Source organism: Asterias amurensis, chromosome 4 (assembly GCF_032118995.1).
Source record: "Asterias amurensis chromosome 4, ASM3211899v1".
Lineage (NCBI taxonomy): Eukaryota > Metazoa > Echinodermata > Asteroidea > Forcipulatida > Asteriidae > Asterias > Asterias amurensis.
Genome location: NC_092651.1, coordinates 18,579,985 through 18,598,357, shown reverse-complemented (window position 1 = coordinate 18,598,357; position 18,373 = coordinate 18,579,985). Strand labels below are relative to the sequence as shown.

Genomic DNA, 18,373 nt, shown 5'->3' with positions numbered 1-18,373 from the left:
CTAGCAGCAATTTTGACCCCTGTTCAGATAAACATGTTTGGATTTGAAACAGAATCCATCCAGTGATTCTTTATATTTTTTTGTTTAAAGATACTACATTTCTTTTCAAGTCTCAAAATAAAGTATGTCTCCGTACAATTTTGAGGAATTCAGGTACATAACATGACCAATGCACCATAACTCCTTCTGCTTAGTCCAACTATAAGCCTAGATATGAAGATATGAAAATCACATGGCAGTTTGGTAAAACGTCAGCAGTTTATTGAGCATTTTGTAAGCTTGGGTTTTTGGGCCAAAATTTAAAAAATCTGTGATGCAGGCATCACAAAATTTTCAGATTTCGGGTCAACAAATTTTGGGTGATTTTATGGTTTCAAATGATACAGAAAGGACTACTGAACACATTTTATCAGTGTGGGATGGGTAAACGAGCAAAAGTTTGAGATTTTTTGAGCATTTTGTAAGTTTGGGTTTTTGGGCCAAAATTTTAAAAAATATGTGATGCCGGCATCACAAAATGTTCAGATTTCGGGTCAACAAATTTTGGATGATTTTATGGTTTCAAATGATACAGAAAGGACTACTGAACACATTTTATTAGTGTGGGATGGGTAAACGAGCAAAAGTTTGAGATTAATTGAGCATTTTGTAAGTTTAGGTTTTTGGGCCCAAAATTATAAAAAAAATCTGTGATGCCGGCATCACAAAATTTTCAGATTTCGGGTCAACAAATTTTGGGTGTGTAATGGTTTCAAATGATACAGAAAGGACTACTGAACACATTTTGTCAGTGTGGGATGGGTAATCGAGCAAAAGTTTGAGATTTATTGAGCATTTTGTAAGTTTGGGTTTTTTGGCCAAAATTATTAAAAAATCTGTGATGCCGGCATCACAAAATTTTCAGAATTCGGGGCAACAAATTTTCGGTGATTTTATGGTTTCAAATGATACAGAAAGGACTACTGAACACATTTTGTCAGTGTGGGATGGGTAATCGAGCAAAAGTTTGATATTTATTGAGCATTTTGGAAGTTTGGGTTTTTGGGCCAAAATTTTAAAAATCTGTGATGCCGTCATCACAAAATTTTCAGATTTCGGGTCAACAAAATAATCGGTGATTTTATGGTTACAAATGATACAGAAACCACTACTGAACACATTTTGTCAGTGTGGGATGGGTAATTGAGCAAAAGTTTGATATTTATTGAGCATTTTGGAAGTTTGGGTTTTTGGGCCAAAATTTTAAAAATCTGTGGTTTCAAATGATACAGTAAGGACTACTGAGCACATTTTGTCAGTGTGGGATAGCCAAACGAGCAAAAGTTTGAGATTTATTGAGCATTTTGTAAGTTTGGAGTTTTGGTCCAAAATCCCCAAAATCTGTGATGCCGGTATCACAAAACTTTCAGATTTTGGGTCAACAAATTTTGGATGATTTTATGGTTTCAAATGATACAGTAAGGACTACTGAACACATTTTATCAGTGTGGGATGGGTAAACGAGCAAAAGTTTGAGATTTATTGAGCATTTTGTAAGTTTGGGTTTTTGGGCCAAAATTTAAAAAAATCTGTGATGCCGGCATCACAAAATTTTCAGATTTCGGGTCAACGAATTTTGGGTGATTTTATGGTTTCAAATGACACAGAAAGGACTACTGAACAAATTTTATCAGTGTGGGATGGGTAAACGAGCAAAAGTTTGAGATTTATTGAGCATTTTGTAAGTTTGGAGTTTTGGTCCAAAATCCCCAAAATCTGTGATGCCGGCAACACAAAACTTTCAGATTTCGGGTCAACAAATTTTGGATGATTTTATGGTTTCAAATGATACAGTAAGGACTACTGAACACATTTTATCAGTGTGGGATGGGTAAACGAGCAAAAGTTTGAGATTTATTGAGCATTTTGTAAGTTTGGGTTTTTGGGCCAAAATTTTAAAAATCTGTGATGCCGGTATCACAAAATTTTCAGATTTCGGGTCAACAAATTTTCAGTGTTTTTATAGTTTCAAATGATACAGAAAGGACTACTGAACACATTTTATCAGTGTGGGATGGGTAAACGAGCAAAAGTTTGAGATTAATTGAGCATTCTGTAAGTTTACGTTTTTGGGCCAAAATTTAAAAAATCTGTGATGCTGACATCACAAAATTTTCAGATTTCGGGTCAACAAATTTTCAGTGATTTTATGGTTTCAAATGATACAGAAAGGACTACTGAACACATTTTATCAGTGTGGGGTGGGTAATCGAGCAAAAGTATGAGATTTATTGAGCATTTTGTAAGTTTGGGTTTTTGGGCCAAAATTAAAAAAATCTGTGATGCCGGCATCACAAAATTTTCAGATTTCGGGTCAACAAACTTTGGGTGATTTTATGGTTTCAAATGATACAGAAAGGACTACTGAACACATTTTATCAGTGTGGGATGAGTAATCCAGCAAAAGTTTGAGATTGTTTGAGAATTTTGTAAGTTTAGGTTTTTGGGCCAAAATTAAAAAAATCTGTGATGCCGGCATCACAAAATTTTCAGATTTCGGGTCAACAAATTTTGGGTGATTTTATGGTTTCAAATGATACAGAAAGGACTACTGAACACATTTTATCAGTGTGGGATGAGTAATCCAGCAAAAGTTTGAGATTGTTTGAGAATTTTGTAAGTTTGGGTTTTTGGGCCAAAATTAAAAAAATCTGTGATGCCGGCATCACAAAATTTTCAGATTTCGGGTCAACAACTTTTTGGTGATTTTATGGTTTCAAATGATACAGAAAGGACTACTAAACACATTTTGTCAGTGTGGGATAGGTAAATGAGCAAAAGTTTTAGGTTTATTGAGAATTTTGTAAGTTTGGGTCAAAATTAAAAATTTTTAAAAATCTGAGATGCCGGCATCACAAAATTTTCAAATTTGGGGTCAACAAATTTTCAGTGATTTTATGGTTTCAAATGATACAGAAAGGACTACTGAACACATTTTATCAGTGTGGGATGGGAAAACAAGCAAAAGTTTGAGATTTATTCAGAATTTTGTAAGTTTGGGTTTTGGGTACGAACTGAAAAAACTCGACCATGCGGGTATGGTCAAAAATTTCCGATTTGGGGTCAACAAATTTCCTTTGGTTTTATGGTTCTCAATGATACAGAGTTTGGACTACTCAATACATTTCATCAGCCGAGACTGGGTAAACAACAACTTTTTTTAGATTCATCAGAAAAAACAGTGATGCCAGCTTTACAAATTTTTTGGGTGAGTTTATGGTTCCAAATGATACAGAAAGGACTACTGTCACAAGAGGGCTCTGTAGTTTATGGTATTATTTGATTACGTGCAGGACATGTCTAGACAGCTAAAACGTAAGTTTGGGGCGTTGCCCTACCTCATTGACCATATATGGTATTAACAGGGTTCCATTTGTAAGTTATTTCTTGCATAGTAATGAGGTGGTTTTGTATTGGGAACCTTATGGGTAGTGGAATGTCTTAGGTTCAGATCCGTCCAGCATCTTGAGGAGTACATTAGCACAGTTTGGTGTTAGCCTAAGAAGCGATTGGCGCTAGCCTAAAGTAGTGGAGTCATGTTGGGCGATAGCCTAGTAATGTTTGGCGATAGCCTAAAGTATTAATGTAGTCGCGATAGCTGAAGTATTGCAGTCGTATTTGGCGATAGCCAAAGGGTATAGCGATAGCTGTTTAGCTGATAGATAAATATTTTGGTGGATGCAAGGGCAGTGCAGCAGAGGACAGACGGTCCAGACTCCGGAGAGACTCCCGGGCCTAATGACGAGAAGGATTGGTGATGTAAACTTGAAACAAACTTATATTGCAGGCAGTGGGCGGTGGAAGCCAGAAAAGTAATTTATGGCCCAATAGTCGTCGAGACTTTGAAGGATTATTGTTGAACTGATTTGTGACATCGTAATTTAATAATTTATTTGTACTTTATTTTCCTTTGTTAAACTGGTCCAAGTGTAAATACTCAATTGTAAATAAATAAGTTAGCATAAAACGCATTAATTCACAAGTCATCGTTTATTTGTAATTTTGTGGTGTGCTTGGAGGAACAGTTTTCTTTAGTTTTGATTTTTGGTATTTGGGATAACACGGCTTTGTGACAACTACTGAGAACAATACTGGCATGGGCAAATTTTCAGAGTTGGGGGTCAAACAACTTTTGGTGTCTTTATGTTTTCAAATGAAACAGAACAGTTTACTGAAGACATTTCATAAGTGCAGACTGAGTCAATCAACCAAAGTTTGAGACACATTGAGAATTTGTTGATGTTGAGTTTTTAGTAAAAAATCTGAAAAAATCTGCCATGCGGGCATGGGACAATGTTCAGATTTAGGGCCAGACAATTTTCGGTGATTTTGTGCTTTCAAACGACACAGAATAGACTACTGAAGACATGTTATCAGTGCTGACTGGGTTAATGAGTAAAAGTTCAAGATATAATTGGATTTTTGTGAAGTTCTTAATTAAACTTCCTCTATGGTAGGTTCCAGTTAAATATTGGAAGACAAAATCAACCAAGTGTTGTCTCATTGGTTGCCATTGTTGAAAGTATTTGCAAAGACTTCTGCTTTTTATGGGGAAAAAGAGTTATTACATGTGCATATATAATCAAGATTACTAGCAGAGAAAGTAAACAGTAAGCATGGATTACCTTAAGGCTATACGCTGTATGCATCATCAGAGGCGCAGAGACTCTTGGACAATATGGAGAGCAGCAAGTAGTACAACTGGAATGGTGCAGGCAAGCTGGCAGGGTGGGAAGAAGAGGCGTAGGGTGTAGAGGTGGCAACTGTCCTGTCTCAGCTTTCATCTGCAGTTTGGAGGGAAAATGACCTAACACAGTGTTATTAAACCAGTTCAGAATAAATTCTTACACTGATTTCTGACCAAGCTTTACTTAAAAACCAATGATTTTGTTTAGGAAAGATCAAATAATTTGTTTAAAGGATGAATTATATCCTGTTTATTTCAATAATGCAATCAGGAAGTAGCTACGATATCTCAAAGTGAGTTCAATGTGTGAAGATTTTGATAATGCAGATTGTCTTAAATGTTGGTACAATTACATTTCAAGTGTAACACTCCAAAGTGTGCGATGCTAGTATTTCAAGCCTGTATCTAGTACACAATACTTCTTGTACCAATTTAATTTCACTTTTCAGTTCACATTCACACAGTTTCACAAGTCATCTAACTGTTATTGTTGTGAACCATTTTGATGGTTTAGAGGATGGGCTAACACTTTACCAAAATCTCCAACAACAAAAATGCTGAATACTGCCTGCTATTGAGAGTTGGCTGACCAAATTCTCCAACGCTGAAAATGTTTCCAGTGAAACAGAGAGAGTGTTTGTCTCTTGAAGGTTGACTCGCTGATGAGATCAGGGGAAGTCGGTAGGCATGAAGACAGACAAACTTTTGAGAAGCACCCAGTGAAATTCAGTCACCCATCAGTGGCACAGGGATGAAGTTTTTAAATGATACAGAATGGAGTACTGAACACATTTTATCTCTGTGGAAAGGGTATATGAGAAATAGTTAAAAATTTATTGAGAACTTTGTGAAGTTGAATTTTTAGTCAAAAAATCTGTGATGCCGGCATCAAAATATTTTTAGATTTCGGGTCCAAAATAATCATTGATTTTATCCACATGATACAGAACGGACTACTGAAAACATTTTATCAAGGCAGATCATTTTCTCCATTACTTCACAGTGTAACGTTTCTCTAGATCATTTTTTTACAAACACTGATAAAGGCTTCTAACCAAGGGCTTATTTGCAATTAACTTTAGATTGATCACCAAATGTACACCTTCCCTTGAACAACCTCTGGCGTACAGGGGCGCTTTAACATATGAACCCTAAACACAAAACCTTGGTTTCCTAAAAGGCTTTACTTGGTGCAAGACAGGTAAGCTGTCAGGGAAAAACATGATTTTCCTCAGGGTGAGGTATGAAACCTCCAGGCCTGCAAGAGCACTTTTATTCCAAGGGGTGCTGGGTTTTGCCAGAGACACGGTAGGCGAAGCCAATACGGCGTGGGGTCCGCAGCCCGTTTAAGGGGCCCGCAGCCCGTTTAAGGGGCCCAGATTTCTTTGGGCTCCTAGATGCTCAGCTGTCGTGCATTCTGAGCCATTATTTGGCACTTAAATTAATCTTTCGGAGGTGGGATACTATCAGCAATTCAAAAAAATAATAACCCCATATAATGCACTTCATTTAACAAAAACAAAAAGGAAATACAGCACTAAATATTCCAGAACACCATGTGTCCAGACTGGCTGTCTGGGATTTAACAATATTTATGTGTTTTTTTATTCTAATGACTTCTAGCCACCTTCATTGGTAGGTTTAGAGGAGGAGTTGAACCATGGAGATTTCTACCTCCATGGTTAAACAAACCCTTATTCAAAGCACCGCAGGTGTCTAAAAGATAAAAAGGACTTAATCCAAAATGGGCTTGTGTTCACAGTGAGTTTATTATTGTCCACCGGACTAAACTAGCCCATGAGGTAGAATATTTGGTCTTGCATCAGCGACCCCCCCCCCCCCACACCCATGGCTAGTTCCAGTTCATTACATTGCGCATACGTTTTCCACAGAGTTTGGATCTGCTATATGGACCTCACGGTCAAACAAATACGGCCAAATCACTTCATATCCTTGGCCACAGCATGCAATTCCATTTCTGTGCCCGCTGAAATTCTGATTCGCCCTGTCTTCGATCAAGAAAAAAATATTACACGCTGTTTGAAGCTTCAAATTGTTTTCGAGAGTGAAATTTAAATTTGAAATATCTCACAACTATAGTTGAGTAGTCGTAGCCTACACACATGCTCATGTTACTTTAACAAAAGTGTTTTTCAATCAAAAATTAGTCTGGTACATCACTGTTAAATAAAGTTGTTGAGGGAAGGAACTAGTACAACCAAACTTTGGTGTTAATTCTCGGTCCTATGTGTGTAGCTAGCTGTGTTTATGTGCCACTTTCTTGGTAAAACAAAACCTGTTCATTGTCATAAACCTGCATCAATTTTAAAAAGTGGTACTAAAAACTTGTTCTGTTGCGATGTCCACTTGGAACTTTTTCGACGAAGGGAAACACCGTGGACCGGCACTGTCAGAGACTAAATAAAGGTAAGGCCGCCAGCAGAGAGACGCGAGAGACAGATGTTTTGCTTGTTCATACAGACACGCTAGTATTCACTGTCGATCCATACACAAGGATGACGTAACCTTTTCTGCCACGGTCGTTTGGGCTTAAATAGACCAGAAGAAGCAATAATTTTTGGGGTTTAGTTTAGCCTAGCTTTGTGGATCAAATTGACCCTGGCAGACCAGATCTGGGGGGAGGGGTTGAGCTTTGAAAAATCTCACGCATTGCTGGCCTGTGGACTTGGCATCTCTGGAATTGTGTATGGTTGTGTATATTCCCGTTGACTTGTGTATGGTTGTGTCAATTCCCATTGACTTGTGTATGGTTGTGTCAATTCCCATTGACTTGTGTATGGTTGTGTCAATTCCCATTGACTTGTGTATGGTTGTGTATATTCCCATTGACTTGTGTATGGTTGTGTATATTCCAATCCATTGACTTGTGTATGGTTGTGTATATTCCAATTGACATGTGTATGGTTGTGTTGTTTCCCATTGACTTGTGTATGGTTGTATAGTTTCCCATTGACTTGTGTATAGTTGTATAGTTTCCCATTGACTTGTGTATAGTTGTGTCAATTCCCATTGACTTGTGTATGGTTGTGAAATGTCCCATTGACTTGTGTATAGTTGTGTCAATTCCCATTGACTTGTGCATGGTTGTGAAATGTCCCATTGACTTGTGTATGGTTGTGTATATTCCCATTGACTTGTGTATGGTTGTATAGTTTCCCATTGACTTGTGTGTGGTTGTGTCAATTCCAATTGACTTGTGTATGGTTGTGTCAATTCCCATTGACTTGTGTATGGTTGTGAAGTGTCCCATTGACTTGTGTTTGGTTGTGTCAATTCCCATTGACTTGTGTATGGTTGTGTCAATTTCCATTGACTTGTGTATGGTTGTGAAGTGTCCAATTGACTTGTGTATGGTTGTGTAGTTTCCCATTGACATGTGTATGGTTGTGTAAACTGCGCCAATAAAGTATCTAAACACTTACAAATTGTAAGATATATTGGAACCTGAAATAGTATGCCAAAAAATAATTATTAATTTCGAGTCACCGTTAATTTCTGCACCTTTTGACACATCTTGTGTTGCGCTACGATGTTGTTTAGTGGATTTATGGACACTTGAGTGGCTTAAGGTCGAATTTCAAAAGTTGTAAAAGCCCCTATTCAAGCTAAATCGTTGTATTGTGACGAGTAAGATCAGCGTTTCTTTTGCCCACCTTTTATAAACAATTTTTTTTTGTCGCTTGTTTGATAAATCACTTGTGATGAACATCGGCAATAATTGTCAGTAACCAAGCAAAGGGGTCAAAGATGGGAGGCATACAACAATATAGGTTAAGAGCCAGAATCTCTGATTATGATGAGAGAGGGAAAGGTGGTTCAAGACAACAGGAAAGATGTCTCAAATGACCAAACAGGAAAGAGGGGAATCGTTGGTTTGATAGAAGCCGGTATGTCGATGCGAGCTGCAGCTCATGGTTACAACGTCACCAGCGACAGTCAGTAAATGATGAAATGGCTACCAAGCTCAGGGAAATGGGGACGATCTGTCAAGGAGTGGCCATCCGAGGGTGACTTCTGCAGCAGAAGCAAGTGAACAAGTCCATAAAGCCTGACACCACTCTCGAGGGATTGCGACGCTTCCTGATCAGGAAATGGCAGGGGATTGACCAGGTACAGATCAGAGGTCTCATTGGGAGTATGAGAAGACGACTCCTTGGCGTTCAGGACAGTGATGGAGGACACACTAAGAACTGAGGACAGGATATCAGCAGTTTTAGAGTTATAGACACGGTCAATAAATTTCATGGTCAAGTAAACGAAACGAGTTTGTTTCTTTTGTCTTGATTTTGTCTGTGTGTGGTGCTTGTGCGAGTTCCCTTCTGGAATTGGGGTGAATAGGGGCTTTTGCAACTTTTGAAATTCGACCTTAAGCCACTCCAGTGCCCATAAATCCAACCAACAACATCGTAGCGCAACTAAAGAAGTGTCAAAATGTGCAGAAGTTAACGGTGAATAGAAATGAATAATTATTTTTTTGTATACTGTTTCAGGTTCCGATAAATCTGACCATTTGTAAGTGTTTAGATACTTTATTGGCGCAGTTTAGTTTCCCATTGACATGTGTACGGTTGTGGAGTTACCCGTTAATTGTGTATGGTTGTGTAGTTTCCCATTTGTGTGTGTATGGTTGTGTAGTTACCCGTTAATTGTGTATGGTTGTGTAGTTTCCCATTTGTGTGTGTATGGTTGTGTAGTGTCTCATTTAAATTGCAGACCTACCAAGTCTCACGCATTGGGGCCAGACCGGGAATAAAAGTAAAAATAAATGTCATGCATTGCCAAATTGCGCTCGTGTGTCAGAAAAAAACAGAATCTACAATGTTTGCACAATCTTCAGATTGCACGCAGTTTATCAGAATCATCATTTTTTTGTACAAACTTTGTACAATCAGAGCACAAATTTGCATATTGCACACGCTTTTGCTCTCTCAGCAGGTTCTACTAAAATTCGGCAGAGCGCAAAACGCTTATTGCGCACAAGTTTTTCCCAATTCGTTTTAGCAAACTCGTTAAATGCGCTCCACTAGCAAAGACACAACAGGCAGAGGAAGTGAGCGGAGGATTTTGGACATCATTTTTAGTCAATTTTCTTTTAGTTTGGAAGGAAATAATTTGACACAATCGTACATCCACATTAACCATCAACATATGCTGTGTACCTCATGTTAGTTTAAATTATTATGAAGAGGTTTTTGATGCATTTTTGAACACTTTTTTGTCCACAATTAAATTTCAGAATTTTTTATTTATAACAAAAATTAAAAAAATTAAAAAAAAAGAAGTTGGGCGACGATTTCTAAAGGCCTTCTAAAACGGGCAATTTTTTTTCCGAATGGGGGAGGGGTTGAGCCTTGAAAAGTCTCATGCATATTTTGGATTGAGGGGTTTATCCCCACGTCTGAACGTACCCTTAGACCATGTCACACTGTTCTTCCTCCATGCACTGACCAATGTATAAATGTCCTGTTTTCTCTTTCGGTCATTAGTTCTTCTCTATCTGCTCTCCTTGACAGACCTTCTGGCTAGCCCAGTAAAAAATAAATGCACTGTGAGCCCAATCCAGTCTTCTTGTATATTCTTGCCTTATCTTCTCATCTCGACACTTCTCTGGATATGTATCGCTGTATCGCTTCATAAATAAACAGCAGTACTGTTTTAAGCCCAAAGAGCACAGCGTAACTGAGTGTACAGTGTACTGTTATTAACTATAGTACTGTAGCTAAAAATACAATAGTACTGTTTACACAAACACTATGCATTCAATACCTTCCATGGGTCGATCCCCGGTCTGCCCCTGGTACGTTCAAAAAGCTTTAACGTCACCACTGTTTCTAGGGGCTCACCCAAGTCAGCCCAAAGTGCCCTGTATGTGGAATGACTGGGTCACTTGGGGCTGGCCCGAGGTGCATGATGTCACCACAAGAGGGTGAGTGATCGTTCGATAATAGCTCTTGTCAGGGGCTCACCCGACAAAGTTTAGAGCACCAGTAAAAAATATTTGTATAAGACCAGGGAAATCAGTCTGAAAAAGGTGTTAAGTTTTGCATAGGACATTTCATTTCCAGAACATGTTGAGTTTAGAACAAAGTGAGAAAAAAAAAGAATGTCAACAATCAATTCAAGATTTCACACGTTTGTTAAAATGCGCAGTACATAGTCTCCACTAAAATGATGTAAAACAAACCATGCCAACTGTTTATATCTCTAATAGTAAATTAATAGAAATTTAAATTTGAGGTCCAAATTGCTTTAATGTACACCAGTTTAATTAAAGAAAATTAAATCCTTAAAGGAACACGTTGCCTTGGATCGGACGAGTTGGTCTATAAAAAGCGCTTGAAACCGTTTTTTTATGAAATGCATATGGTTGGAAAGATGTTTTAAAAGTAGAATACAATGATCCACACAAGTTTGCTTCGAAATTGCGTGGTTTTCCTTTTACTGTGCGAATTAACACGGTCGGCCATTTATGGGAGTCAAAAATTTGACTCCCATAAATGGCCGACCGTGTTAGTCGACGAGGTAAAAGGAAAACCGTGCAATTTCGAGGCATGTTTGTGTGGATCATTGTATACTACTTTTACAACATCTTCCCAACCATATGCATTTTATAAAAAATGGTTTCAAACGCTTTTCAAAGACCAACTCGACCGATCCAAGGCAACGTGTTCCTTTAAGCAGTTTTTTTAAAGAGTTTTAGCAGAGACTTTATCATGAATAAAAGGCTGGCTGAGCTGATTGTGTGTTTTTGGTGTCTTACAAATGACGATGCAGGTGTTAGAGCTGAGGTTTTGCTCCCATGTTATGCTCTCTACCCAACATGCCCAATGCAGTTATAGATGGGTACAAGTTGTAGCAGAGGCCACCCTAAGCTGCACTGGATAGATAATCAGGAAAACTGTTGTATTCATTTAGAGTACTCCAGCATGGTGAGTGATCAAATAGTGACATCATCTGAGAGTGGTCTATAGGTGGATTGCACATAGCGTCATCAACCGCAATACTTAATTATAAACACTGGATAAGTGCACACGTGTCCGAAATGCACACAACTCTTGGTCAATACCTTTATACGCGTGCACGATTTTTGATGGTCAATGACATCATGTGCAATCCATTATCTATTGATGAGTGGTGTACTTACCTTCCAATCAGATCCATGACTTTGGTAACTAGTGGAGATCAACTTTGGTTGTCTCTACTGCAGTCCATCTTCTGCATCATATTGAGAGAGTCCAACTTGTGGAGATTCATCAGGGTCTTGAATTGTTCACATCGTTGGCTCTTGACAGTGAAACGAAATGGTTGTTTTTCCAAGTCTATGCATTCATGTATCAGTTTGTTGTAACCATAGAGCACATGAAATTTTGTATGTAGATTCCACTCACTGGTTTAACCACAGAGCTAGGACCCTTTAACTCCAATGGGTCATTAAGGTAATTGTAATGTAAACATTCTTGGGAGAACCCTTTTTCCCCAGACAGTGATTCTTTGCCCAAGGCTATTTATGGTTTCCAGTGTATCAAATTCTCAAACTGGGGTTGCTGGTTTAAGGCCCGGTCACACAGGCCCCGATAACGAGAATGAAAACGATAACGATAAAAATGCACGCCCTCGATTGGTTGAATGAGCGTGGGCGTATTCTACGTGGAGCAATTCAACCAATCGCGAGCGTGCATTTTTATCGTTATCGTTCTCGTTATCGGGGCCTGTGTGACCGGGCTTTTTACACTATATGGTGTATCTTTATATTGTGTGTGAGTATGCATTTACTTGTAAAATTTGTAGTCACTGACCAGGGTTCATGTTGGAGAGTCATGAATTTATGAGTGTATTGTTTAAGCTTTTAGTCACTGTACTTTTTTGTTGTGTTACCCATTTTCTTTACACATTGTTTTAGCCAATAGGAGAGTTTTGTAAATGAAGCAGTGATCATGGGAGGGGCTTAGTAGAGCATATAAAAGAGCATGTTTTGCCCAAATCTAAGTGACAGACTTGGGATGCACTCCAAGGAACTACTGGATCTCATCAGGAGAAACAGTGGACGACTGGAGGAGGGAGGACTGGATTAGATCATTGGATCCTTGAGGATTGTTTAGGGAAAGCTGCTCTGTTTGGGTTAAGGAACAACCCAACACACAGAGACTGTTATCCCAAGGGCTTGCTCCACTAGTAGGAATCCCCTAAACACTGCGCCAGCCACTGTCCTCGCTTTGACAGCCGTTTACTGTGAACCCTAGCCTAGTGGGTCATCACCACACTTAGTCCCACCTACATGTAGTATAATTTCACTAGACAAAACATAATATTGACTAATTGCCCCCTTGATAATGTATACCCTGTTGTAAGGTGAATAAATATAATATCTTTGTTTCACTATCTCTGGCAGTGGACACTATTAGTAATTGTCAAAGACTAGCCTTCACAGTTGGTGTATCTCAACATATGCATCAAATAACAAACCTGTGAAAATTTGAGCTCAAACGGTCATCGAAGTTGCAAAATAATAATAGAAGAAAAAGCCACCCTTGTCACACCAAGTTGTGTGCGTTTAGATGGTTGATTTTGAGACCTCAAGTTATAAATTTGAGGTCTCAAAATCAAATTCGTGGAACATTACTTATTTCTCGAAAACTACTTCACTTCAGAGGGAGCCGTTTCTCACGATGTTTTATACCATCAACCTCTCCCTATTACTCGTCACCAAGAAAGGTTTTATGCAACCAATTATTTTGAGTAATTACCAATAGTGTCCACTGCCTTTAAGGAATTCCCCATTTACTCAAGTGTTCAATTTAAATCCTGGTGGTATATTTCCGTCAAACGGATCCACGTACTTTTCTGCCAGCAGGTCACGCATCTTTCCATGTGTTGGCGACAGTGTAGTTACAATTACTTTGTCTTGGCTTAAATTTTCCTGATTTTTATTTAGTTTACTTTGCGAAACCTTTGGGCCCTAGAACCAAGACTCAGTAAAACCAAATACAAACTTGGATTTGAACCTGGATGGGGAAAACACAAGTTATTTCTAATCCTACGAACCCGTTACCACAGCATCACTGTCTGGTTCCACCATGGCTGATCATTGTGTCCAGGCTTCAACAGTTGGGGACCAGACTTGGCGTACGCCTGGTTCCCTCTGGAGTGAGAGATACTTCTCAGGATTCTTCATGCACCTGTTCGTCCTTCTGTTCTGGAAATCTCTTTCTTTCTTTCGCAGACAATACACATTTAAAATGTTGTGCGCGCTTGATATTTGTTCTGTCCGAGAACTCATTTTTTCCATTTCTTGTGTGGTATTACAGTTTTATTCTTATGTTTATATCGCTGCGCTTAAATAATAATAATAATAATAATAAATGAGACTTATAAAGCGCATTTTACAAAATTCAATGTGCTGGAAGAGTGCTACGGAAAAGACGATTATGAGAATAGATGTGTTTTTAATTTACTCTTGAATGTCTGGAGTGTGTTGGTGTTCCGAATATGACTTGGTAGGGCGTTCCAGCACCGGGGACCAGCGACTGAAAAGGACCGGTCCCCTGCCATTTTGTGTGTGCGAGGGATTGTAAGATTCTGGCCGGAGCGGAGCCCACTCCGGCCAGGTTTGTTGAAATTTAGCAACTCTGTAAGGTATTGTGCAAGTACGTTGGAGAGTGCTTTGTGCATGTTCACTGATGTTTTGAAGGTGATGCATTGTTTAACTGGTAACCAGTGTAATTGTTTGAGAAGAGTGGATGCGTGTGTGTATTTGGGTTGCAAGAAAATGATACGAGCAGCATTGTTTTGGAGCCTTTGTAGACGGTCAATGTCAGCTTGCTTAATACCATTGAGGAGAGAGTTACAATAATCCAGTCTAGACAACACAAGGGCTCTGGCAGCAGCGTGGCATGTGTTTGTGTCAATATATTTGCGTATTTTGGAGATGTTTCTGATGTGATAGTTGATGGACTTGCATGTACGTGTGACGTGTGTGCTCATTGTCATGGAGCTGTCGAAAAAGACGCCTGAATTTCGCACTGTTTGAGATGGCTTAAATGTTGTGTTGTTCACGTTCACAGTCAAGTGGCTGAGAACTTTCTGGTGATGAGGAGAAGCAGCAATGAAAAATTTATTTTTGTCTTTGTTCAGAAGAAGTTTGTTTGCGATTAACCAGTTTTGAACATCGGTGATGCAGTTTGACAATCTGAAAAGAGCACATTCTGCGTTGTTGGGAATGGATGGGTCGAAATCCATATAAATTTGGATATCATCAGCATATGTATGGTATTTGATGCTGTGTTGGCGAATAGTATCGCCCACAGGGCTTAAGTACATGGTAAAGGTAAGAGGACCAATAACAGAGCCCTGTGGGACGCCCAAGTGAATGTGGCTCACATCAGAGTCAGCCCCAGAAAAAACTGTACCCAAGGTTTAAATTACAAAATATGTGAACATTATTCACTTCGGAACAAATAAAGTGGAGATCCAAATGTCTTTACTGTAATTTATGTGGGATAAACTGCAAGTACTGCAGGTTATATAACTTTTAAGTATTCTCTTTGATGTATTTATCAAATATAATCACTAGCCTTAACATAAGCACAGATGCACAAGCATACATGACCCTAGAACCAAATTTTTTTGGAGTTCATGGCAGAAAAGGAGTGGCTAATGCTTGATGCTCATGCAAACTCCAACGTCTCATTACAAAATATGGTGGTGTCTACTACATTAAACTAGTCTTAATTAATTGGGTAATAGTACAGCTCTTGTTAAGTGTGTTTTGAGAGATAAAAGTTAGTCTCTGCACCAACTTTGACACGCAAGTAAACACGATATACACCATTAATTTAATTTCAATGACCTAATTTGGAGTAATAATACTATTCTTTATCACTAAGATAAATGTTAGCCTTGACACAAAGCACAGGCGTGCAACCATACATGATATAGGCCCTAGAACTTTGTTCTTACGGCAGAACTTTTGTCATTCTGACAATAGAGGGGGTGCTCATGTTAAATATTCCAGGTACTCATTACAAACTCATTACAAACTTTTTCAAGTTAACCCTAAACAAGGACACAAAATGGCCTAACTTTATTCAATTGTCACTCTGGCAATAGAGGGCGTGGTCATCCTAGCGCTACTTCCTGCTACTCTTTACAAACTGTGTCTACTAGACTAAAATGTATCAAAAGATAAATGTATATCCTTTACATTAAACAAGGCATGCAAGCATACATGATAGCATACAGTGCCTATAACTTAATTTAAGTTCATTCTTATGGCAGAACTTTCATCATTTTGACAATAGAGGGAGTGCTCATATATATATATATTCTCAGTAAGCCTACTCATTACAAACTTTTTGAAGTATTTATCAATGATAAATACATAAAAACAGATGCAAAAGCATTGGTTACAAGATATAAAGCAAATTTTTAAGAGCTCATGGCAGAACATTATTATTTCTTTCAGTTTTGACTATAAAGGAGGTGTTTGATGCTAATTCCAATTCCCACGACTCATTACAAACTTAGGCATATTGATACATGATATCTGATATATATGATTTTATATATATGAAGTTTATTTTTGTGGTAGAACTGACTTATTAATCATTTATTTGCTTGTCTGACAATAGAGGGCACCCTTACTGCTTATAAATGTGACTTTTTGCTACTCCTTGCAAACTTAAGATGGTTTCTATTTTAGACTAATTTTATACTAAATTAATCCGGTCGTTTATGTCAGAGCAGTCTGATTAGTCGTTCTACTTGATGTGGTACATGTATGTAGCTAAGTTTTCCAAAGGTCCACGAGTAAAGATTTTTAATAAAGACCTAATTAAGAGAATGTTTGTTGATGTCATTAAAATTAATTTTCATATACCAAAGGTGGTAAAAGAAATGATGTGGGGAGTTCGTGTTTCCACAATTAATAAAAAAAATGCAAAACTTCTTTGGCTTTTTATTATTATGCCAGTATTTAAGTATTACATTGAAGAAACTTAACATGTCAAACACTGGTCCTTCACAGCCCAAGAAAACTTTTGCCCAAAAATAAAACTTATTGTTTGCATCACTGGCTACGACCATATGCAATACAAGACAGACCATTAGAACTAGATGCCATAGTGGCATCATCACAAAGGAAGGTAAATTAACGTTGACCAACATCAACCAGCACCTATATTATGTTTGGGGTTTTTTTATGAAAAAAATGAGGAGAATATTGGGAGGAAATTGTTAGTTCTTCGCTTACCTCCATCCATTGAATCTTGAAATGAATGAGCTAGCTCAAACTGATGATGTGTTCATCTCTTCCATAGACTGGTAGACACTGGCGAAGCACACACCACATATCCATAGACAAAACACACACACAGAGTCAATCCATAGACAACACAGCAGACACACGGCATGCAAGGGTTGAACTTTGTTCATTGAAGAAAGTCTCTTCACATGACAATAGTCAGTACATGTTACAGAGTAGAGTTTTTAGATTCATAATTTCAGGCACTTTGAGTTCATAAGAGTTTAGTATCAAAAAGTTAAAAAAAAAGTTAAGTTTACATTTCCTTGGTTAGGCACAGAGTTCATTATAGGCCTACCAAGGTTTGAAAAGTTTGGTAAAATAGAAGAAGTTTAGTCCACATTTCCTTGATTAGAGTTCATATACCAAGTGTGAAGAGTTCGGTGAACAAAGGAAAAATCAGTTCAATTGAAGTACTAATCGCTCATTAGACAAACTGAATTATCACCGTCCTCTCTGAAATTCTTCCAAAAGATCATGTCTGAAGTATTTGAAGTTCATGTTTATTTCTAGTTTTGATCTTTGGGAAGAAAATTCGCATGAACGAACACTACTTGCCCTTGCTGAAACGCTCCCACTACGACTGAGGTCTTGTCGAAACTGCTGACTGGTCTCGGCCTCCGGAGGCAATGCGCGTATTTGAATGCATGCCGTGTGTTTGGCGTCTCTCTCCCCTTCATGCTCGTGTCTCCAGTGAAGTTAGTCTAACTGTTGGCTACAGTCTTCAGGCTTAACTCCGTGGAATTTGCACAGCCAAGAGTTCCACAATGAAGTCGGTCGACAGTTTGTTTTGTAAGTTCAAGTTGCAGACGTTCGTTGCCTTGTTCTCAAGGGCACTGGCCGACCTTGTGAAGAACTCTCAAAGCCGGTTGCAAACTCAACACAGAATGTTCGCCCAAATGTGAGCCACAAATTCATTCCAAAGAGAATAAAAATGTCCCCAGGCCGGTGGTGGAAAGGTGGAACAACAGTCCGAACATGGAGGTAGACGGGTCCGAGTCACATAAAAATTCAGCTTTCTCCAAAACAAACCCACGTGCGTTTAAAGCACTATAGCTGCAGCACACACACCCTCTTTGAGCTGACACTTCTAGAAATGGCATCTCTTCCATCCAAAAAGTGAGCAATTCGACAAACCGCATGTTTGCATAAAATAAAGGAAACCCGTTCCGTTATCGCTGGTATGCCGAATTTCGGCCAATCGAATGCCTAGTAAAGGCAAATGGAAATAAGCCCCGCCCATTGCTCACTTATGCTGTCACATCTCATACACACACGTGGGCGACAACAACTTTGGCTTGATGTAAAGTTTTCCTGATTTGCATACT

General features: G+C 38.6%; 1 protein-coding gene across 5 annotated transcripts in view; it reads right to left on the bottom strand.

Annotated features, from left to right (window-relative positions):
- The window catches only part of LOC139935681 (cadherin EGF LAG seven-pass G-type receptor 2-like), a 62,745-nt gene extending 44,637 nt beyond the window's left edge, over positions 1-18,108 (bottom strand). For 2 of the 5 annotated variants that reach the window (XM_071930204.1, XM_071930207.1), the window contains exons 1-4: positions 16,995-18,108; positions 11,892-12,031; positions 5,261-5,525; positions 4,665-4,823 (exon numbers count right to left, since the gene is read on the bottom strand). In XM_071930204.1, the coding sequence (XP_071786305.1) occupies positions 4,665-4,823 (159 nt within the window). In that variant the 5' untranslated portion in view covers positions 5,261-5,525; positions 11,892-12,031; positions 16,995-18,108. Of the gene's footprint in view, positions 1-4,664; positions 4,847-5,260; positions 5,526-11,891; positions 12,258-16,994 lie in introns of those variants that run through there. The other 3 variants (XM_071930206.1, XM_071930205.1, XM_071930208.1) reach the window with 3 other exon arrangements.
- Positions 18,109-18,373: the final 265 nt, after the last annotated feature.